Here is a 21,186-nt window from a genome sequence, read left to right on the forward strand (position 1 = left end):
TAATCTACCGGAGTGGTTTAAGTATGGTTTTTAATAGTTTACTGGTTTAAGTTCAATGGATTGTTGTTTTCTATGTTAAACCGATTGAAAGGTAAAACAAATAAATCGACAATGAATAATGTTGTTATTCCGAAGAAAACAAGAATATTGGATGTAGCATACTAATAGTCAGAAGATAAGCCATGTGATCACTGTTATTGTCGATTAGAGCAAACGTTTGTTTCAAACCTGGAATGATTTGGTTGCTCCGGTACGCTCACGTCAATATCAGAATGAACTTAAGCGGATGTCTTCCACTAGGCCTCCACCTGATTGATGCAACTTATTATTAAGGCATTCGCACTAAATGCCCATCTCATTGAAGTTTGCCGTATTTTATTCGCTTAATAGTCTTCGCTCCTGTTCATATATAAATGTGGTTAGAGAGCCAAAAATCAGCTTTTATATACAGGGAAAAATGACAATGATATTTCATTTGAGCATGCTTGCATTCATCGTTACTTTTTTGCATAAATATTGAAAACTGATTTACTTTTCGAAACACTTTTCAGTGTTGTACGATAAAGGATCCTAAGGTGTTTTGGCGAAGTTATTAATGAAAGAATGGATCTATGAAGTCAGATAAGCCACAGTGTAGAAATATCGTTTCCCTTTGCAAGTTGCGAGTTTCTTATCTGGCTACGTAATCCGAAAAAGGAGATATTCGCAGCCTCACATGTTTTTACTACACGGGAAACACCAATATCACACGTCACAAGTGTGCTATGGCTTTTTAACAACTGCAACTTCATCCCCATTAAATACTGCCTCAGCGACTCTATGACACTATCCCGAACGCCATTACCCCGAAAGTCATTACCCCAAATGGGTCATTACCCCGAACGCCACTACGCCGAATGGGTCACTACCCCGAACGCCATTACCCCGAATGCATAACATTTTGAGACTTATTCTAGTTAGAGAGTGGGGAGACAATAGTACGATTTCTTATGAGTATTTAACGAGTTTAACTCAACAATGTATTTTTCAAATATAAAAAGATAAAAAAGCAGCTAGTTTTGCAGAAACATTTACATACTAAATTTTGTTTGGATTTGCTTTCTAATTTTGGTAAGATTCACACAGCCACATTGAAATGCTCTGAAGAACAGCCTATTTCGAAAAGAAAGGTGAATTCATTATGAAATGGATATTAATAGTATGCACAACATTAGGATGTAGTAAAGTCTCTTATTGGACGTCGGCACCCACTTTCTTTACTCATTTTTGTAGGAGTCGGGCTACTAGCATTGAGATCTTCTTGAAGATTTTGTTTCGTAAACGATGGTAATAGAAGATCTATCTACCTGAGATAGTCGATACAAGTGTTGTTATATGGAACCCTCCTTAAGACCAACCTAATAGACAATAGTTCCGCTATAGTAAGGAAACGTTAATACACATATACATCTACCGAAAAGCTAAACATTGCATATATTTTGCAATTGGGGTAAATGGACAAATTTGATGTGAAGTTTTGCGAAAAAGTTACAAGTCTTCTCAGTGAGAATCGAACTCACGACTCCCTGATCTCTAGTTAGGGCGCGTTACCCCTACGCCATGAGAAGACTCATGACGATGCACCTCTTTCGGAAGAATTAGACGCCCATCCAAACACAACGCTTTCTATTTATATCCAATGCCTACCCCAAGAGCGCATTATTTTTTAGGTATGGAAATAGCACACTACACTAGCCAGCAACTGTGCTTGCTGAGGTTTCTATTGTGTGGGCTTCCAATGTCGCGACGTTCTCAAACGACCGGTTATGGAACATGAGTCCGTTGCTCGATAAATACTTGTTTTAAATTATGAATCGTGGTTTACGGCTAACCAGCCGAGTGGAAGTTTAACAACTACCGAAAAGCTAAACATTGCATATACTTTGCAATTGGATTTAATGGACAAATTGATGTGAAGTTTTGAGAAAAAATTACACGTCTTCTCAGTGAGAATCGAACTCACGACTCCGTTTTATAATAAATTTTATTGCAATTTCTCATCGTAGTAGGCTGTTTTTCATCACGCCAATCTGTTATGAAACGTCCTACTTTCCTGCACTGAAGTATTCAGTGCGGGAATAGTCATTACGCAACTGAAATCAGTGCTGTAATGATTCATTACGCAACGCATTCTCATTACGCAACTGTTTTGAGTTGCGTAATGAGTCATTATAAAACAATTTTTCAGATATTGTAAAATAATGGTGAATGCATTCCGATATAATTAATGATATCTTCAAGTGGTCTTCTACGAAATTGTAAAAAATATTGTACGTAACTCGTTGCAGAACTCGATTTTTACAGCACTCGTCGTAATTATCCTACTTGGCAAGCTTCGTAGGATAAATTTACGTCTCGTGCTGTAAAAATCATCATTCTGCAACTTGCTCCGTACACTACTATTATCAAAAATCGAACTTCGCACGTTGGTTAACCCATTTTACGATGCGAAGTAGTTTATCATTTTGCAAAAGAGGTAACTATTAATACCAAACCAACAAAAATGTATTCTTCACTAACCTTCTCAGGAAAAATATTCGACAGTTTTATTGACAGTATGGCCCCGAATAATGCGGTGTAATGCATATAGAAGTCGCATAAAAATGAACGCTCTCTAAACGGTTCAAGCAGACTACAAAAAGTCATCCATAAATTACGTAGCATTTTAGGGAGAGGGGGGTTTTCACGAATTTGTGACGATGTAGACGAGGAAGAGGGAGGGGGTCGAAACTAGTGGACGTATCAATTCAAATCATATTGGTAAAACAGCATGTGCTAAAAAAAATATTATCGAAAATGTTTTTTGTATAAGTCATTCAGCTTAGGCTTCAAAATTAATACTCATCTTCAAATAAGAATATTCCAAATATTATATGCTGATAATATTCTGAAATTACGGATTTCTATTCGATATAATATTAAATATTTAGTATTTCAACTCTTTTTTCAACTTCATACAGCTAAAAAGAAGTTTTCTACTTTTTTTAAATTTTCAGTTGTAAATTTTTTAATGAAAACAAACAACAGCGAAAACACTGCAAATTGAATTTGATCAGCATGAAAGTGATTTATAAATACCATAATATCATAAACCATAATATTATAAAACCAAAATAAGCAACTTAAACAAGAAAAAAAAAGTTTCCTAATGGCTTCTTAATACCACAGTATATTTAATTACACTACCCGCCATAAGTATGGAATCGCATCATCTAGTATTGCAACACCTCAATTGAATATTGCAGCACCCCAAAAAGTTTAGCATCACCCGTAAACTATTACACTAATGACGCAATATCTTGGAAACCTTACTTTCTAGAAAGCTGCGGTCTTCAGCAAAGTTGTTCAGAAGCCTTACGGCGTTCATCAGCTGAAATTTTTAATGCGCCATTTTGCCGCTACGTGGCGCTAGTGTGCATGTAAATTGGTCATATTTTAGACGGCTCTAGCTCATGAACCTGACCACTTAGAATGTTCGTGTCTTCAGCAAAGTTGTTCAGAAGCTTAAAAACAATCTGAGACAGCACTGATTGGTTAGCAGTTTTGCCGCTACGTGACGCTAGTGTGCATGTCATTTGATCATATTCTAGCAGGCTCTAGCTCATGAACCTGACCACTTAGAATGTTCGTGTCTTCAGCAAAGTTGTTCAGAAGCTTAAAAGCAATCTGAGGCAGCGCTGATTGGTTAGCAGTTTTGCCGCTACGTGACGCTAGTGTGCATGTAAATTGGTCATATTTTAGACATCTCTGGCTCATGAACCTGACCACTTAGAATGTTCGCTGATTGGTTAGCAATTTTGCCGCTACGTGGCGCTAGTGTGCATGTAAATTGGTCATATTTTAGACATCTCTGGCTCATGAACCTGACCACTTAGAATGTTCGTGTCTTCAGCAAAGTTGTTCAGAAGCTTAAAAGCAATCTGAGGCAGCACTGTGGCGCTAGTGTGCATGTAAATTGGTCATATTTTAGACGGCTCTAGCTCATAAACCTGACCACTTAGAATGTTCGTGTCTTGAGCAAAGTTGGTCAGAAGCTTAAAAGCAATTTCAGACAGCACTGATTTGTTAGCAATTTTGCCGCTACGTGGCGCTAGTGTACATGTCATTTGATCATATTCTAGCAGGCTCTAGCTCATGAACCTGACAACTTAGAATGTTCGTGTTTTTTTGACCCGATTTTGTCGGCTTGTTTTAAATTTATCAAAAAATTGTTTTCGCCATCTTCTTCTTCTTCTTTCTGGCGTTACGTCCCTACTGGGAAAGAGCCTGCTTCTCAGCTTAGTGTTCTTATGAGCACTTCCACAGTTATTAACTGAGAGCTTACTATGCCAATGACCATTTTTGCATGCGTATATCGTGTGGCAGGTACGAAGATACTCTATACTCTATGGGAAGTCGAGAAAATTTCCAACCCGAAAAGATCCTCGACTGGTGGGATTCGAACCCACGACCCTCAGCTTGGTCTTGCTGAATAGCTGTGCGTTTACCGCTACGGCTATCTGGGCCCCTGTTTTCGCCATGTTCTACCATATTTTCATTAGAAATGATGATGATGTTTAATGTCATGCACGCATGGGCATAGCCAGAGGGGGCAATGGGAATGCCTCCTCCCCTTTGGATGATGCTAAAAACAATATTACGGGAATTTATCATGTGTTTGTATTCTTAAAAAATTGTCTTCAGCACTCATATTTATATAATTGTTGCATGATGATAGATTGGAAAACTTATGGAGTATTCCAAACAATCAGCTTTTTGAAAAACTTCTTGCAATAAATTTTTCGAAGGGTATATCAAATCTGTTGGGAAACTCAAAAAGGTTCTACAAAATTTATTGTCAGCAGAATATTATCATTAGAGTAATCGGACTCCTCGTATTTCCCACAGGAATTCCACTCGAGATATCATTCATAATCCTCCAGATATTTCTCCAACGTGTTTCTCCAATTATTCCTGAAATTATTCTATAAATCGTTCCTGGCTGTACCTCGAATTTCTCCAGAGATTCCTCAACAAAATTTAAAGGTGTTTTCTAGAGGTGATTCTAAAAATTCTTCCATAAAAACTTAATTTAATATGCCAAATATTAAACGAGTTATGCACAGCGATCTCAAGTATCATAAAACTGCGTTTCGTTACTTAGCAACTTGGCAACTCGCTAGTTAAATCATTCTTAAAATTAAAACAAACGGAATTCATACAGCCGAGTTTATGACAAAAAAAAAAACATGTGTGTAGGTTCATTCATGAATTCCTCCGAGAATTTCTCTCAATACTATTTCAAAAATTAATCTAGGGATTCCTGTTGAAACTTTTCTTTCGAAAATTTCCAGCATGTCGAATTTAGAGGTTACCAATAAAAACAAGGTTACGTATACTATTCTTCTTATTATTCTTCATTTTCCTGACGTTACGTCCCTAGTGGAACCGAGCCTGATACTCAGCTTTATTAGTTATAAATACAGGTTATTAAATAGGAATTTTCTTTTATAATACGATTTTTAATAACAGAATATTTCTTCGACATATCTTTGAATTCAGTTATCTGTATAAATAAAAATGGAGTGGTGTTTGTATGTCACGAAATGGCTTGAGAACGGTCCAACGGATTACCGCAAGATTTTCACTGTTGCACTTCTCAAGAGATGCGACGTGTTCGTGCGAAGAAAAAAATTGGGAAAGTCGCCGGGTTTATCGGGAAAACGGGAGAAGACTAAGGTGTTATTTGTATGGGGAATTTCTTGACGTTTTCCAACAGCCTACTTGATGGCAAAACGAAGTTTGCCGGGACCACTAGTTATGAATAAATAAATTTATTGAATAAAAACCGTCCAAAAACATTGATTGAAATAAACAATATTTTTTTTACCATATGCTTTTTTTGTCATCGAATGAAGTTTATAAATTGTGCGTTGGGACATTAGTAAGTTTTGTGGTAATATCTGTAGTTTTAACGTAAAACATTTCCAAAAGTGCATTAATTTAGAATGGAAATCTTAAATTTTTAAGCAAAAAAAATCCTTGATTTTCTGAATCATAAAGTATTGTTTTTACTAACACCCAACATGCATGTGAAAAATAGCGAAATTGAAAGGTGAGAAGCAGGCTTTGTTCTAATGTGGACGTAATTCCGAAACTCAGGTGAATCATTTTGAGTTTGGAAAATCTGGTGGCCATCTTGGATTTCGACGCCATCTTATTTTTTAGCAGTAGAATGATTTTTTACCATCTCAGCGCTCTTCATGTTTAATTAATTAAAGATCTCCGTTAAAAAAACAAACAGATTCTTTATTTCTTATCTTATTTTAGCTGTTCAACAGATTGTTCATTTCTATCAATGGTTTTAGACCAAATAAATGAAAGAATTAATGCTATTTTTCAACTCGCAGATATGCAGAACAATCATTCAGGTGGCAAATAAGCGTTAAAAAATTCTACTTGTTAATTTATTTTTGAAGCTTAGGGGCTGGCTCTATTCCAGTAGGGACGTAACGTCAGGAAAAAGAAGAACAAGAAGAATAGTAAGTGTAACGGTGGCATTAAAATTCAACATGTTGAGTGTTATCAAGGTGAAAACTCATTCTACTACTTAAAACCAAGATGGCGTCAAAATCCAAGATGGCCGCCAGATTTTTTCACTCAAAATAATACTCCTATTCTTCATCTGACTCGAAAAATACACCAACTATTGAAAACTTGTATCTTTGTTGTACCAAAAATGATGTTTGCATTGATTGCACTCGCCATATACGTCAAAATCGTGGAACATGTTTTAGAAAATCGTTCATTTCATAGGGTAAATACCATTGCACACCTAGTTTCTGTAGCCTATCTTACGCAATTTTTCCTCAGCTTACTGATGGTGATCTCAGAATTCAAAACGAGCGGTGCGCTAATGGTGAAAAAACGATTTTTCTAACAAAATTCAAGATGGCGGCCAAATTCAAAATGGCCGCCGGATTTTTTTTTAACTTCAAATGAAAGCTATATCCTTTCTCTATACGATGCCATTAAGTTTGGTATGTGTTCCAAGGGAAATATGAGACATATCACGTGAAGAAATACCCAAGATTTATCAAAAAATGGGCTTTTTTGCAAACTGTTTAGCTAGCTGGCGTACGAGGGGTCCACCAATTTGAGAAAACAAAAAGGACCCCCCCTTAAGTTTTATCGAAAGCTAGCGATCAGAGACATAAAATTGGAATTCTAACGATGGGTGCCGATGGCGGCCTGGTTTCAGCGAGAATTGCTCACTTGATGGCTAGACGAAGTTTGCCGGGACCACTAGTATTAAATAAAAATATAGGCCATTTTCAATAGTTATTCGCGGTTCTCTATCAAAAAATAAAAATTAGTGCAGATATGACCTATTCTCTCGAATATGTATTATTTTTGAAGGAGAATCGCGAATCACTATTGAAAATGGCCTATTTTATTATTTAAATAATCAGTTTTTTTGCATTGTACTTGATATAATTAAAAAAATGGCTACTTTTAGAGAAGTGATCATGATGATCATTATGGTTTAGATTGATTTCTAGTTTATTATTGTATCATTAGAACCAGTGTTTGGATTTTGATCCGAATAAGCCGATCGTATCATATTGAGTAGTGATTGATCCTTCGGTAGTGTCGCTTACCCCTGCGGGGGTGGGCAGAAGAAGCAGGATCAATCGTGTTACGCGCCTTTGTTTGGGTAAGCTTTGTCTTGAAGAGACAAGCATCCCTGATTTTAGTGTTTTATTTCTGTTGTACTAATAATAAGTCCTCTTTCAGAAGTGGTCAGGTAAATTCAAAATCAATACATATTACATTACCATTACCAAAAATGTTCTAAATTGTCGAATTGAGCTGATCCTTATCTTCACCCTACCCTACTACCCAGACAACCAGAAATCGCTCATAAATTGTTCCAGAAACATACTGGGTACACCGAAAGGGTTTTGCGTCTAAATTAAAATTGCTTGAACTTGAACTCGACCACAAACTTCACTCAAAATTCTAATAGAATATTTTTATTTTTCAAGTAATTACTTCAATAATTATCTTCTTTTAGTCCTTGTTGAATTCATTCCATTTTTATCTTCAGTATGTCTCGAGATAAACTTCAAAATTTGCTCACATCATTTTGAAGCATTAAATCATCCCTTAGGTATAGGAATAAGGAGCCCAGATAGCCGTAGCGGTAAACGCGCAGCTATTCAGCAAGACCAAGCTGAGGGTCGTGGGTTCGAATCCCACCGGTCGAGGATCTTTTCGGGTTGGAAATTTTCTCGACTTCCCAGGGCATAGAGTATCTTCGTACCTGCCACACGATATACACATGCAAAAATGGTCATTGGCATAGTAAGCTCTCAGTTAATAACTGTGGAAGTGCTCATAAGAACACTAAGCTGAGAAGCAGGCTCTGTCTCAGTGGGGACGTAACGCCAGAAAGAAGAAGAAGAAGAAGGTATAGGAATAATTTATGAGATTTATTCACACTTCATGTGATGTAATTTATGAATACTTCTGCGCTAAAAACCCAGCAAAAAATCCATGAAAACTAAAGAAAATTTCTTGGTTTTCATACAGTAAGAAATATTTTTACACACATTCCATTTCCAAACATTGAGTTTTAAAACAATGTTTAGGAAAAAATATGTGAAAACTCCGTATGAAACATTCTTTGAATTATACTAAAATGAATTCCAAGAAGAGCTTCGAGGCAATTATTTCTGCTATGTATTTCGAAGGAGTTTCTAAATAAAAAGGAATTTTAATATGAACCTCATTAGGAATTTCTGTGTTCTGTGAGAAATTTTTAGATAATTCATCGATCATGTATAACTAGGAACTCAGGTTGATTCCATTTGTTTTACTGGACAAAGCAAAATTGCCGATCAAAGGAACCACAACGAATCGAATCTTTGGAATTTTTCCAATAGGTAAATCTGCATGACTTTAAATAGACCCATCACTCAACATTGAAATAAGACGCGTTTAGGATTTTACTTAGCTTACTATGAAAAAAATACGGTGGGTATCTTGTATAGTTTTATGTTTCATGCAAAAAGAGTATAATGTATAATGATCGTTTTGTCGTGAAAATCGTGACTGAAATGTTAAGATTCGATCTTCTCAAGCCCCCCCCCCCCCCCCTGATGAAAAAACCTGGCTACGCCAATGGTCATCGACCCCTTAGGGACCGTTCAAATATTACGTAACGCAACAGGGGAGGGAGGGGGTCTTACATAATGTTACGGTTCAAAGAAAAAATTAAAATTTTCTATACAAAAGTTGTTACGTGGAGGTGAAAGAGGGCCTAAAATTGACAAATTTTGCGTTACGTAATTTTTAAATGAACTCTTAAAAGTCCACGCAAGTTCTTGACGCGGTTCACAAGCAATCATTAACACGTCGAAATTTGAAAAACAGGAACATAATAAAATGACCCGATTTTGTCAGGTTCCCCATTTTGTCAGCCTAAAATTCATCGAGAGTCTGACAAAATCGGGTCCTCACTGTATTATATTCCACAATGTTTTGAATTTTGTCTAAGTAAACAGGTTCGTAGAAAATGCCTTCTTCTAAATATTTGCTGAAGATACGAACATTCTAGGTGGTCAAGATCATGTGCTAGAGCCCGCGAAAATATAACCAAATCTACCTGCACATCTGAGTGAGAAGAGACAGATGGCTAAGATTGCGAGCTCCCAAAAGACAAGGGAACCTGTCATTAACTGACACTGGAAAACCACACATTTGAAGAGCAAAGCGTAAAATACCGTTAGAATTTAGGTAAAGGTAATTAAACTTTCTAGGTGTTTTTCGATGACTGCACATTTTAAAAAAGTTGAATACTTAAATATAGTCGTGTGTTGGCAAACTGCTATTGATTTTTTTATTCATACCTTTTTCACATTCAACAACAATGAGTGAATGATAAGATCATTGGACCGTTGTGAAAACCCAAGAACTGAAGAAAGAAGTCTAAGAAGGCAAGAAAACATGCCAACTGTCAGTGAGCTGTCTTCTCTCTCAGCTGTACGCTAGCACCACATAGCGGTAAAATTGCTAACCAATCAGTGCTGCCTCAGATTGCTTTCAAGCTTCTGAACAACTTTGCTGAAGACACGAACATTTTAAGTGGTCAGGTTCATGAGCTAGAGCCGTCTAAAATATGACCAATTTACATGCACACTAGCGCCACGTAGCAGCTAAATTGCTAACCAATCAGTGCTGTTTCACATTGCTTTTAAGCTTCTGATCAACTTTGCTGAAGACACGAACATTCTAAGTTGTCAGGTTCATGAGCTAGAGCCTGCTAGAATATGATCAAATGACATGCACACTAGCGCCACGTAGTGGCTAAATTGCTAACCAATCAGTGCTGCCTCAGATTGCTTTTAAGCTTCTGAACAACTTTGCTAAAGACACGAACATTCTAAGTGGTCAGGTTCATGAGCTAGAGCCGTCTAAAATATGACCAATTTACATGCACACTAGCGCCACGTAGCGGCAAAATGGCGCATTAAAAATTTCAGCTGATGAACGCCGTAAGGCTTCTGAACAACTTTGTTGAAGACCGCAGCTTTCTAGAAAGTAAGGTTTCCAAGATATTGCGTCATTAGTGTAATAGCTTACGGGTGATGCTAAACTTTTTGGGGGGTGCTGCAATATTCAATTGAGGTGTTGCAATACTAGATGATGCGATTCCATACTTATGGCGGGTAGTGTATCTTTTGAAGGAAAAAAAGGATTGTCTGTTATGCTACGTATTTTTCAAGGGGGTGGGGGTAACAGCATCTGTGACAAAAAGTTACGAGGGGAGAGAGGGGGCTATAAAAAATCAGAGAAAAAATACTACGTCATTTATGGACCGTCCCCAATTTGAAATCGGTATATCCTAAAACCAGGATAATTTTTAAACATGGAGTTTTCAGTAAATTTGTACTGGAAGTGAGGTGGTATCTAATAACACTTCATTTAATTCGGAAGTTGTCCACTAGGCAGCACTAATGGGCATAAACCTTTATTTTTGTTTTGCAGATATCTCAGGAACATGTATACTTAGAAAGATGGCGTCTTCAGCAAAATTGTTAAGTAAGCCAGGGGCTTAATAGTCCCTGCATCTAGTTAGTTGATATTTCCACCAGGCGGAACTGAAGAGCATACAACTTTTGTTTTGCAAATATTTCACGATCCTATCTATCTAGTATGATGGCATCTTCGGCAAAGTAATTTCGTAGCTGAAGCGCTATCATTATTTTAGCCAACAGACTCGAAATTCATACACAATGTTACGCTAGCATGGTACTTTTGTTTTATCAAATATCTAAGGATCCTGTCCACTTAGAAAGATGGCAAAAGTTGTTCAGTAAGTCAAGGCCTATCATTGTTAAAGCTGGTTGATTACAATTTTCACCACTAGGCGCTAGTTAGTATCCCATGATTCAAGTACGGAAGCTTTTGGGCTACTGAATAACTCTTCCGAACACGCCATCTTTCTAAGTGGTCAGGCTCCTGAGATATTTGTAAAACAATGATTGCTCTTTGCTCACTAAACAACTTTTCCAAAGACGCCATCTCTAAAAGTGATCAAGATCCTGAGATAATTGCAACTCAAAAGTTGCATTTTTACTAGCGCTACCTGGTGCAAAGTCTTGAACCTGTCGACAGGAATATAGCGCTTGAGCTTCTGAACAATTTTGCCAAAGACGCTGTCAAGGTCCAGAGAAATCCGCAAAACAGAAGTTCTAATAGCGCCACCAGGTGGCAAAATTCCGTATCTCATGCCTCAAATAAAGATAGCCATTGGTTACACAAAATGTTGGCCTTCCTTATTGTGAACCAAATACTAACTTAAAAATGGCATGTGATCAACCCATTATCTTTAAAATTATTTTAACCATCAGGAAACTGATTTTTAACACTATTGGCACCGTTTAGGTGCATGAAAGCAAAAACTTAAAAATGTGGGTCTATATAATGCAGTGGTTGTAGTTTCTACAAAATGAGGCATTTATTCAGTATAGCAGTAAGTTAAGAATAGGACAAAAGATTTAAAAATATCAATCTGTTCATAATTGAGAACTTATTTCCTTAATAGATTTATCACGTGAAACACATTTCAAAACTTAATTCCTACATTCCTAATCAAAAATCACAAAAATAACCTAAGAAACTATTTGTTTTGCTTACATTTAACTAGGCATAATAATCTTTTTCACTCGAATAATCGTAATTTCTTCGGTTATGTCCTCTATACTTGTCTTCGTCTTCATCGTCATATTCACCTCCTTGGTATCGATCTTCATTGGCCGTCTCGTCAACTTGTTCGCGATCAACTTCTTCGTCATAGTCAAAATGGTTCCTATTTGAGCTTACACGATCATCATTCCTATTACTATGTTCCTCGCTACGATCGTGTCCACCATCATCGTCAAAATTTTTCGAGAAATCTCCAAATTCATCGTCATATTTGAAACTGTTATAATTATCCCCAAAGTTCGATTGATCTGCATTATCTGTATCATCTTCACGATCTTGAGATTCTTGTTCTGCTTCTGCTTCATCCTGTTCACCATCATCAGATTCATCATCCTTTTCATCGAAGTTTTCTGTCTTTGATGGTGCGTTATGATGGTTCCTTCTTCCGTAACCCTTTTCTGAACTTTCGTTTTCATGGCCGTGATAAATTACAGTCTCGTAGCCGTTGTGATTCTGTTTCAGTGTAGTTCTCTTTGGAAGGGTAAGCCTAGTGCCAAATTCCGGGATAGAAGGCCGTTTACTTGGTTTCGTAGGTTTTGTGGGTTTTGCTCCGTAGGTTTTATGCTGATTTGGATTTTTGTGATCATTGCTAGAATGAAAAAAAAATATAAATTTCGACATCCTTGCTCACTTAAGCGACTCAACCCACCCATGTTCTTCGACCACTTCATAGTTTCTCTTATGGGTTTTCAAATCACGATTGTTATCACGTTTCTCAATGTTCGGTTCTGGTTGATCTTCGTAGTCGGTCTCTGGATCATGTTTTGACTCTCCATATCCCCTTTCATGTTCGTGTTCGTATTCATCCCCGCCCTTTTTCTGAAATGTCTCCACGTGATGAAATCCTCCTTCTCCTTTCTCACTGTTTGACTTAACATATCCAACTTCGTCATCTTTTGCGCCATTTGACGAATCATATCCATAATACGGATCATATAGAGCACTAGAAGTAATTTTTAACACTTGAGCGTTCATCTTCGGGATGAATGGGTTTGGGTCAAATATTCCTGGGTACAAGCTATAGCTATGAGAGCTCTCTAATGCAAAAACACCCAAAATAACAACTACGCTTAAAAACTTCATTTTTTTTTAAATTTACACTTTCTGAATAACAATGAACTCCACTCTGCTTCATACAAACTGCGAATGACACTCTATTCAAATCAAACAGTGATTTTTATAAATCTTATACAAAGTCAAAACGACCTAGTTACATAATTTTATATACAAACGAACGCTGGTATGGAAATCTTTTTTGGTTGACACTTTTACCACATAACACCAGCCACCCACATCTACAGCGATCGATACCAACATAAAGTCATGTTTCCAGAACTCAATCGACCGGAACTACCAGCAGTTGAAGAAAGTACGCATGCCAATGTCTACGTTAAACCGAACAAAACCAGCTGCTACAGCCTTAACTTAAGAGCTAGGTGTCCAGCGATTTATACTTTGAATCGATTAGCTACCATTAAATGTTTCGGAAACTTAAATCGCGTTGCAATGTTCGTATGCATGGTGTTGGTGAGTTTTGCACTGACGGAGAATAGATCATTGTACTCTGAAGTGGAATGGTGACAGAGCTTTGCTGTGGTTACCAATACGATACATTGTTGTCATGTAATTTAATTAGATTTGGGTGATGGCGTTACTAAAGAGGTATCAAAACTAATTGAAATGTACCAATTGGCTACAGCATCTAGTATCAAGGTCTATACATAAATTATCACTGTTGTGATTTGAGGGAATTTTTCATACAGAGAGCGTTGTCCATATGAACAATTAGAACGAGTAGATCAATTTCAACTATTTTATCAATTCGAAATTCAAAATTCGTTTCAATTCAAATGCAATGTATCTCGTCAAGTGGTTCATTGCGTTGCACTACGGTAGATTGAAGTTTCCTTGTACTTTTTAATCAGTGGATACGAGTAACTGACACTGAAGAAGGCTACATGTGATAGTCGAAGTATGCGTATCTATCAAAAATAAGCAATTAGGGCAATTTTCTGATCCTCTATTGAGATTATGGTCCAAAAGCAAATACACGAGGAGAGATGCATTTGTAGATTTGGAATGTAAACTTAAACCAAAACTGTTTGCTACAAAGTTATTTGTTTTAGATAGGCCATTCGTTAACTTTGTAAAATACTGCTTAATTACCATGAAAAAACGACAAAAAAAAAGCTGAATCATCTTTGATCAGCCTTAAAAAAATAAAAATACGTGCATATATGCCGAATCATAACAGTGTGCCCTTATTTGTATATTTATAATAACAAATCAGCATTTTTCGATGACAATTTTTCAATTATGGTTCCGCCATATTAATTTCACTCCGGTTGCCACAATTTCACTTTTTTCAAATCATATTATCTCCTCGAATTCACTCATAAGATGCTATGGTATAATGATTGAATTGACTAAATATGATTTGAAGCATAGTTATTGACCAAACAAATCATGAAATGTAGAATATATTTAATTTTTCACCTGGTGGTTCATTTTAGCAAATGCTAAATAACTAAAAAAAACACTTTCAGGAGGGAGCACGCAATTTAACAACTTTTTTTTTATCACATTTTACAGTAAATCTCAATCAGCATTAAAGATTTGAGCACTATATCAAAATAAATCACTTCAAATGACAAGAATTATGAAACAAATTATCACAAACGAGTTTACAGTCTTATTTTGGTTTGTGTACCTTGGAATAAATATGGCAAAATCATTTTCAATATGATGAGACATTGTTGTAGAACAGGTGGCCTGAAATTAACTACATTTATGATATTTTGATTTATTTGTATGATATAAATATACACTTTACATAGCCTCTTTTAGAGTAGGCCAACTAGTCACGATCTAGCCTACAAGAGGTTTTGCAGGATAAGATGAAGGCAAAAGTACCTTGACCGTGGTTTTATGGGCGTTTTTTATAGCACGCTGGAAGTAATTCGTCAAACTAAAATTATTACTTGGGTCATCAACGCCCCCTGGGAATCCCTGCTCTAGAAGATCCAAAATAGCTGCATAATTTCCTAGCAGGTAATGAAATTCTTATAGTAGTTATTACTGCTGCTTATATGAAACCCCGATTCGAACTTTAAAGAGATCCGAACTTTTTCGAATTTATAACCTGGAATGAGCATGTGGTGGAATTGCTGATATCAATCATAGGTTTTCAATGAACAACTATTTTCGTCATTTGAAACCAAAGTTTTTGAAACTTTGAGTGTTCCTGTTGAAACAGAACTAGTTAAATTTCAATGGTAGGATTGTATTTGGCAAATGCTCTTCACAATACTTTTCAATTCATTCCCCAATAACCCTACTTGTTTTACCTTTTATTAACCTACCGTTACTTTTGATCTGGTTGACCTTTTCAAATCAGCTTTGAAGCCAACTTTTAATTCACGCTAAGTAGGTAAGGTTCTTTTGACATCTCAGTTATATTTAAAATATCTCCACAATTGAAAGTTTAAGGGCTGACTAGAATACACATAAAGCATACGTCGATAGCAATCTTTTCTTTTTCTGAATTAGGAAATTAAAAACATTTGAGACCAAATCTCACAATTGGACCTTAGCTCTGACCCTTTTTGGAAATGATCTTTAATGTTTTAAAAGCCTCAAAAGCTGAATCCAGTGTTGAGAGAGGAATACAATATAATAATCTAAGACAAATAACCTTATCAATAAAGCCCATAATTTAAAATAAAATAAATTTAATTATTAGGTTTGTTATTCAGTCCAATTGACATCAAGTTGCTCAAGAGTTTCGAAGCATTTTCAAGAATTCTATAGAACGACAATTCTGTGAGAACTAATTTGAAAAAAAAAAAAACACACACCATCAAAAATGTGAAGCTTTTGACTTGAATGAATATTTTTGCATACTCATAAAGAAGCTTTTAGGAAGCCGCTTATCGTACTACTTTGATACCGCTTTGAAGATGCGAGTAACTTCGATACCCACGGAACCCACGACAATCAAAGCAAAACAACAGAGAGCCAACACGATTGCAAAAGTAAAGAGTATAAGTATGCCGCTTCATATTAAAAATTAAACACTTAAATTATTTTTGAGTGTTCGGTAATATTTTTGCAGAAAAAAAAAATTAAAATGTCACGGTTGACGGAATGCTGTTCAAGTAAGAGACTTTCAGACTGAATTTTATAGTTTCACTGCATGAAGCAACATAAAAATACAATTTGATTCAAATTTACGTAATGGCGTTTCTAAGCCTATCATAAGGATAGTTTTATGTGTATAAGTTTTTGCAAAAAATGTTTGGAAACGAGTTTTAGCTTAAAGTTAAGCAAAAGTTCGAATCGTTGGGGCAACCGATCGAGACATTTATTACCATATATTATAGCGGAAAAACTAGGGAAATGTCTAAACCTACGTTTTGAATCATATTACAGACACTTAAGCCTTTCGTGAAGTATAACTTTAAAAAAAGCTTATAAGTTATATCATGTGTGAACTTTTCATGATTCTTATTTTGGACAATCCCTTTTGCCCTATATTCCTGACAAAATCCATTTGATTTTGCGATAGCTTATGGAAATCATAATTAGAAACGATAAATAATCAATTGAAATCATCTAATAACTAGAGAGAAAAGCAAGTCGTAAGGCTGAATTCCGTTAGGTTGAAAAGGTTTTCAGGCCAAAAGAGTAGTTAGGCTGAAATAACATTTGACTACGTACCCAACGTTGCTCTCAGCTGCATCGTTGATAGCTGCTTTCACTTTTCTCCAGCAGTCCTCAAGAGGGGCTTCATCCAGCTCATCCTCTTCCGGTAATGCAGCCTCGAGGTGCTGCGCGTATGTAGTTGCGACATCCGGTTGCTTAAGCCGCTCTAGGTCATACCGGTGTGACCGTCGGTACCAAACGTTGTTAACGACGGAGAGTTTTGGGTGCAGTTTGACCATCACCAGATAGTGGTCAGAGTCGATGTTAGCGCCACGATAGGTCCTGAAGTCAGAGAAGTGCCGTCCATCAATCAGAACGTGGTCGATTTGTGATTCTGTCTGCTGTGGTGATCTCCAGGTGTATCGGTACGGAAGGCTGTGCTGAAAGTAGGTGCTACGAATGGCCATGTTCTTGGAGGCGGCAGAATCAATTAGTCGTAAGCCGTTTTTGTTCGTCAGCCGGTGGGCGCTGAACTTTACAATAGTCGGTCTGAATTCCTCCTCCTGGCCAATCTGAGCGTTTAGATCTCCTATGATGATTTTGACGTCATGGCTTGGGCAACTGTCGTACTCGAGTTCAAGCTGCGCGTAAAAATCGTCCTTATCATCATCAGTGCTTCCAGAGTAAGGGCTGTGCACGTTTATTATGCTGAAGTTGAAGAACTGGCCTTTAAGCATCAACTTGCACATTCTCTCATTGATCGGCCATCACCGATCACGCGTCTCTGCATATCACCCATCACTATGAAAACTGTTCCCAGCTCATGTGTATTACCGCAACTCTGGTAGATGGTATGGTTACCTCTAAACATTCGCACCATTGACACCTTCCAACACACTTCCCGCAACGCTACGATGCCGAATCCGCGGTCCTTCAGCACGTCGGCGAGTGTGCGTGTGCTCCTGATAAAGTTGAGTGATTTACAGTTACACGTACCGTAATTTCGGGTGAAATTGATCATTTTTCACGTTTTTTCTAGTCTGTTGTCTATAATGTTAACAAAGCAAAACAACTAAATGCAGGAAAACAAGTACGAATGTGAGCCTCATCGACTCATGTACCGAAATTTTCTAACAAACGTCATTTTAGTGTTAAAAAATATATCTAAAATAAAAAAAACAGGAGATCTCATTTCGGGGTCAAATAGATCACTTGTCAATGCCATTATTGTTAGTTTTCACAACAACTCTACATGATAAATTTGAGCTCCCTGAATCCGAATATGCTCGTCAAATTCTTAACAATGCAATATTTATATAAATAACGAATAGTTGAATTTCAAGAATTACGCGGAAAACGCCTAAATGTATGCAATTTCCTAAGGAGTTCAATGATATCTAACAGAAATTCAATTATTTCATCCATTTGAGCTAATTGGTACGAGTTTTGGTAATGAAATCTGGTTTAGGGATATATCTCAAGCATCCTCACAAACTTTCAGGTTTATACCATGTTAAAATCCTTGCTTAGAAATAGAAGTTCATAGGTGTTTGTTAATACTTTACCGTGCATGATTTTGAAATTTTACATTATTTTCATTCTCTACCGCAAAAAACTTCACAACACACAATTCGACAAAAGTTACGACAAACAACGTTCACTTACTGCAGCTTACATTGATATTTGTGCTCCATTACGAATAAATAAAATCATGTGATACGATGATCAATTTCATCCTTCTGATCAATTACACCCGATTTTACGGTACCAAGCTTCCAATTGTTCCGGTTCGTATTCTCTCGTTGCTTGATTTTTTTTACGGCTGGCTTGCAGGACCTGACACCAACCCTCTAGATTTCCGGAGGACCATTCCCCCTAAATGTTCGGAGGGCCATAGTGCACAGTTTAGCTTAGAGTCCTTCTCTGGCAGTCGGACGATGATCAGCCGCCCCTGACATGGGGAACAGATGCTGTTCTGACCTCCTAACATGGAGTACAGACGCTCAAGGTTTGCAGAAGCAGAAGCAAAAGCAAACCCCCCCCCCTTCCCTGTCAGCATACGACCAAAGTTCCCACCGGGGGTTGGTTTTCCGATCTTCCCCAAGGTTACTCGTACCCCGGCCAGTACCACGAGGAGGTAGGGATAGGAGTTGCTGGGCAAGAGGCTAAGGACCGCACAAAGGGGTCTATTTTATTCCTGCAGGTACGCGAGGTACCAATGGTACGCCATGCCCAACCATTTACCAACCCTTCAAATTTTATATACTCAAGTATACCATCTGCAATAAAATAAGTGATAGTCTGATCATATATCATATCGACAAAGAAAAATATATTTTTACAGATTTTTAATGCACGTACTTTAGACACAAATTTCGTACAACAAAGTCGTTCAGATACAATGCGATTCGTGCAAAACTGATAAGAAGAGCTTTCAGAAATGCAACACCATCAACAAATAGGTAGCGGAAAAATCGTTTAAAAGGCGATTTTTGTTTTGTTTTTTTTTTTTTCACGGTTAGGACGTCTGTCCAGTGAAGAAAGATACCAATAAGTTCACATGCATCAATTGCGGGGGCAACAGTGCGCATCGTACCTTCGTGCTGTGCGTACACGAATTCTCTCTGCTCTTGGAAGTTTTCTTAAAAACTACCTAAAGCAATAAAACAGTACTTTTTTAGAGTGCTACAAAAAAAAGTACTTTTCAGTGCTAAAATTAAAAACGGTACTTTTCAGTGCTACTAAAACAGTACTTTTCAGTACTAATTTTTCTACTATTGATCCCTTTACGATCCTTGTTTGGACCCGTGCCTTCGATTTTTCGTTGGACCCGTTGGCGAAAGCTAGCGGTGGTAATCCTTCTTGGACACCGTCTTGGGAAAAAAACCTCTCGAAGGTCACGTCTTCTTTAGTTTATTAACTAAACATAGTATCAACAACAAACAAAAGGAAGGGTGAATCTCTGAATTCACTACTTCCTTCCAAAAAAGTGGGTTTTAAAACTGTCACTACACGTGGCAAGAATGGAAGCAAGGACGCTTCCCCGGAATGCGAACTTTCTTCCAAGGGTGAAATGAATAATTGTATCGAAATGAGCAATCAGTTCGATGCTCTAGACAAATTTTCCGAACACCAAATCGAAGCAGCCTCTAGCCCAGGCTCTTTGATTCAAGTGAGGAAGCAAAGAGTGCCGCCTATCGTGGTCAGTTGTTCCGAATTTGGGGGATTTAGGCAGGAGATCTTGAACTCCATTAGGGGAATCAAGGTTTCCTTCCAAATCGCAAAGAAAGGAGACTGTCGCGTTTTGCCGGAAACTCTTAAAGATCGTGAACTTCTTCTCAAACATCTTGAAGAGAAGAAGCACAATTTTTTTACTTATGACGACAAAACTGAACGTTTGTTCAAAGTTGTCTTGAAAGGTCTCTCAAGTGACTATAAATCACCTGAAGAGTTAAAAAATGGAATAAATGATTTACTTGGAATTTCCCCTGTTCAAGTAATCATTATGAAAAAGAGAACCCAATCTGGCATTGTTCGGAAAGGGCTTTCTCAAGAATTTTATTTAGTTCACTTTAACAAAAAAGAACTAAATAATATTAAAGCTTTAGAAAAAGCAAAACTTTTGTTTGATGTCCGTGTGACATGGGAACATTTCCAGAAACCTGGAGGAAATTACCAGAACCCCACTCAGTGCCAAAAGTGGGGTCATGGTACAAAAAATTGTCGCATGGATGCTAAATGCATGATTTGCGGAGGTTCTTCTCACGCAAAAGACGTCTATCCAGTGAAGGAAGATACCACCAAATTCATATGTTGTAATTGCGGGGCTAACCATAAGTCCAATTTTTGGAATTGTCCTTCACGCAAAAAGGTCATTAAGGCTCGTGCCAGGCAGATGAAAGATAATATCCGTTACGATAACGGTCGTTTCCGGAATTTGCCTGGTAGAGTATCGAACAATGCTCATTTTTCAGTTAACGATCGCTTGATCATGAATCATACCCATCAGGAAGATCATAATCATGCTCATTCACAAACTAATTTTAATCCGTCGGGTAGCCGTTCGAATCTTTCAATTTCGAATGTATCTACCCACGGTAAATCCTTTGCCGATATCGTAGCAGGAGATTCGAACTCCTCCCCTGTTCGATCCATGGGTACCCATTCTACTTGTTTCAAATCAAGTGGAAAAAACCCTACCGCCACAGGTAACTCCGCTTCTTCGTCTACCGGAAATTCCAATGAAAAATC

General features: G+C 37.3%; 1 protein-coding gene across 1 annotated transcript; it reads right to left on the bottom strand.

The window, feature by feature from the left end:
* Positions 1–12,217: 12,217 nt before the first annotated feature.
* On the bottom strand, positions 12,218–13,321 carry LOC110679506 (protein PFC0760c-like). The gene is made up of 2 exons (XM_021854305.1): positions 12,941–13,321; positions 12,218–12,880 (listed from the first exon to the last, which is right to left on the bottom strand). The coding sequence occupies exons 1-2, from the start codon at positions 13,264–13,266 to the stop codon at positions 12,229–12,231; spliced, it is 978 nt and encodes a 325-aa protein (XP_021709997.1). The 5' UTR covers positions 13,267–13,321; the 3' UTR covers positions 12,218–12,228.
* Between the last annotated feature and the right edge of the window lie 7,865 nt (positions 13,322–21,186).

Source organism: Aedes aegypti, chromosome 3, assembly GCF_002204515.2.
Source record: "Aedes aegypti strain LVP_AGWG chromosome 3, AaegL5.0 Primary Assembly, whole genome shotgun sequence".
NCBI classification, from domain to species: Eukaryota; Metazoa; Arthropoda; class Insecta; order Diptera; family Culicidae; genus Aedes; species Aedes aegypti.

Bases quoted from the DNA above. Each gene is read 5' to 3' on its own strand.
- LOC110679506 (XM_021854305.1), bottom strand. From the start codon at position 13,266: ATGAACGCTCAAGTGTTAAAAATTACTTCTAGTGCTCTATATGATCCG. The intron at 12,881-12,940 runs GTGGGTTGAGTC...TTTTCATTCTAG, and splicing joins GAAGTGGTCGAAGAACATGG to CAATGATCACAAAAATCCAA.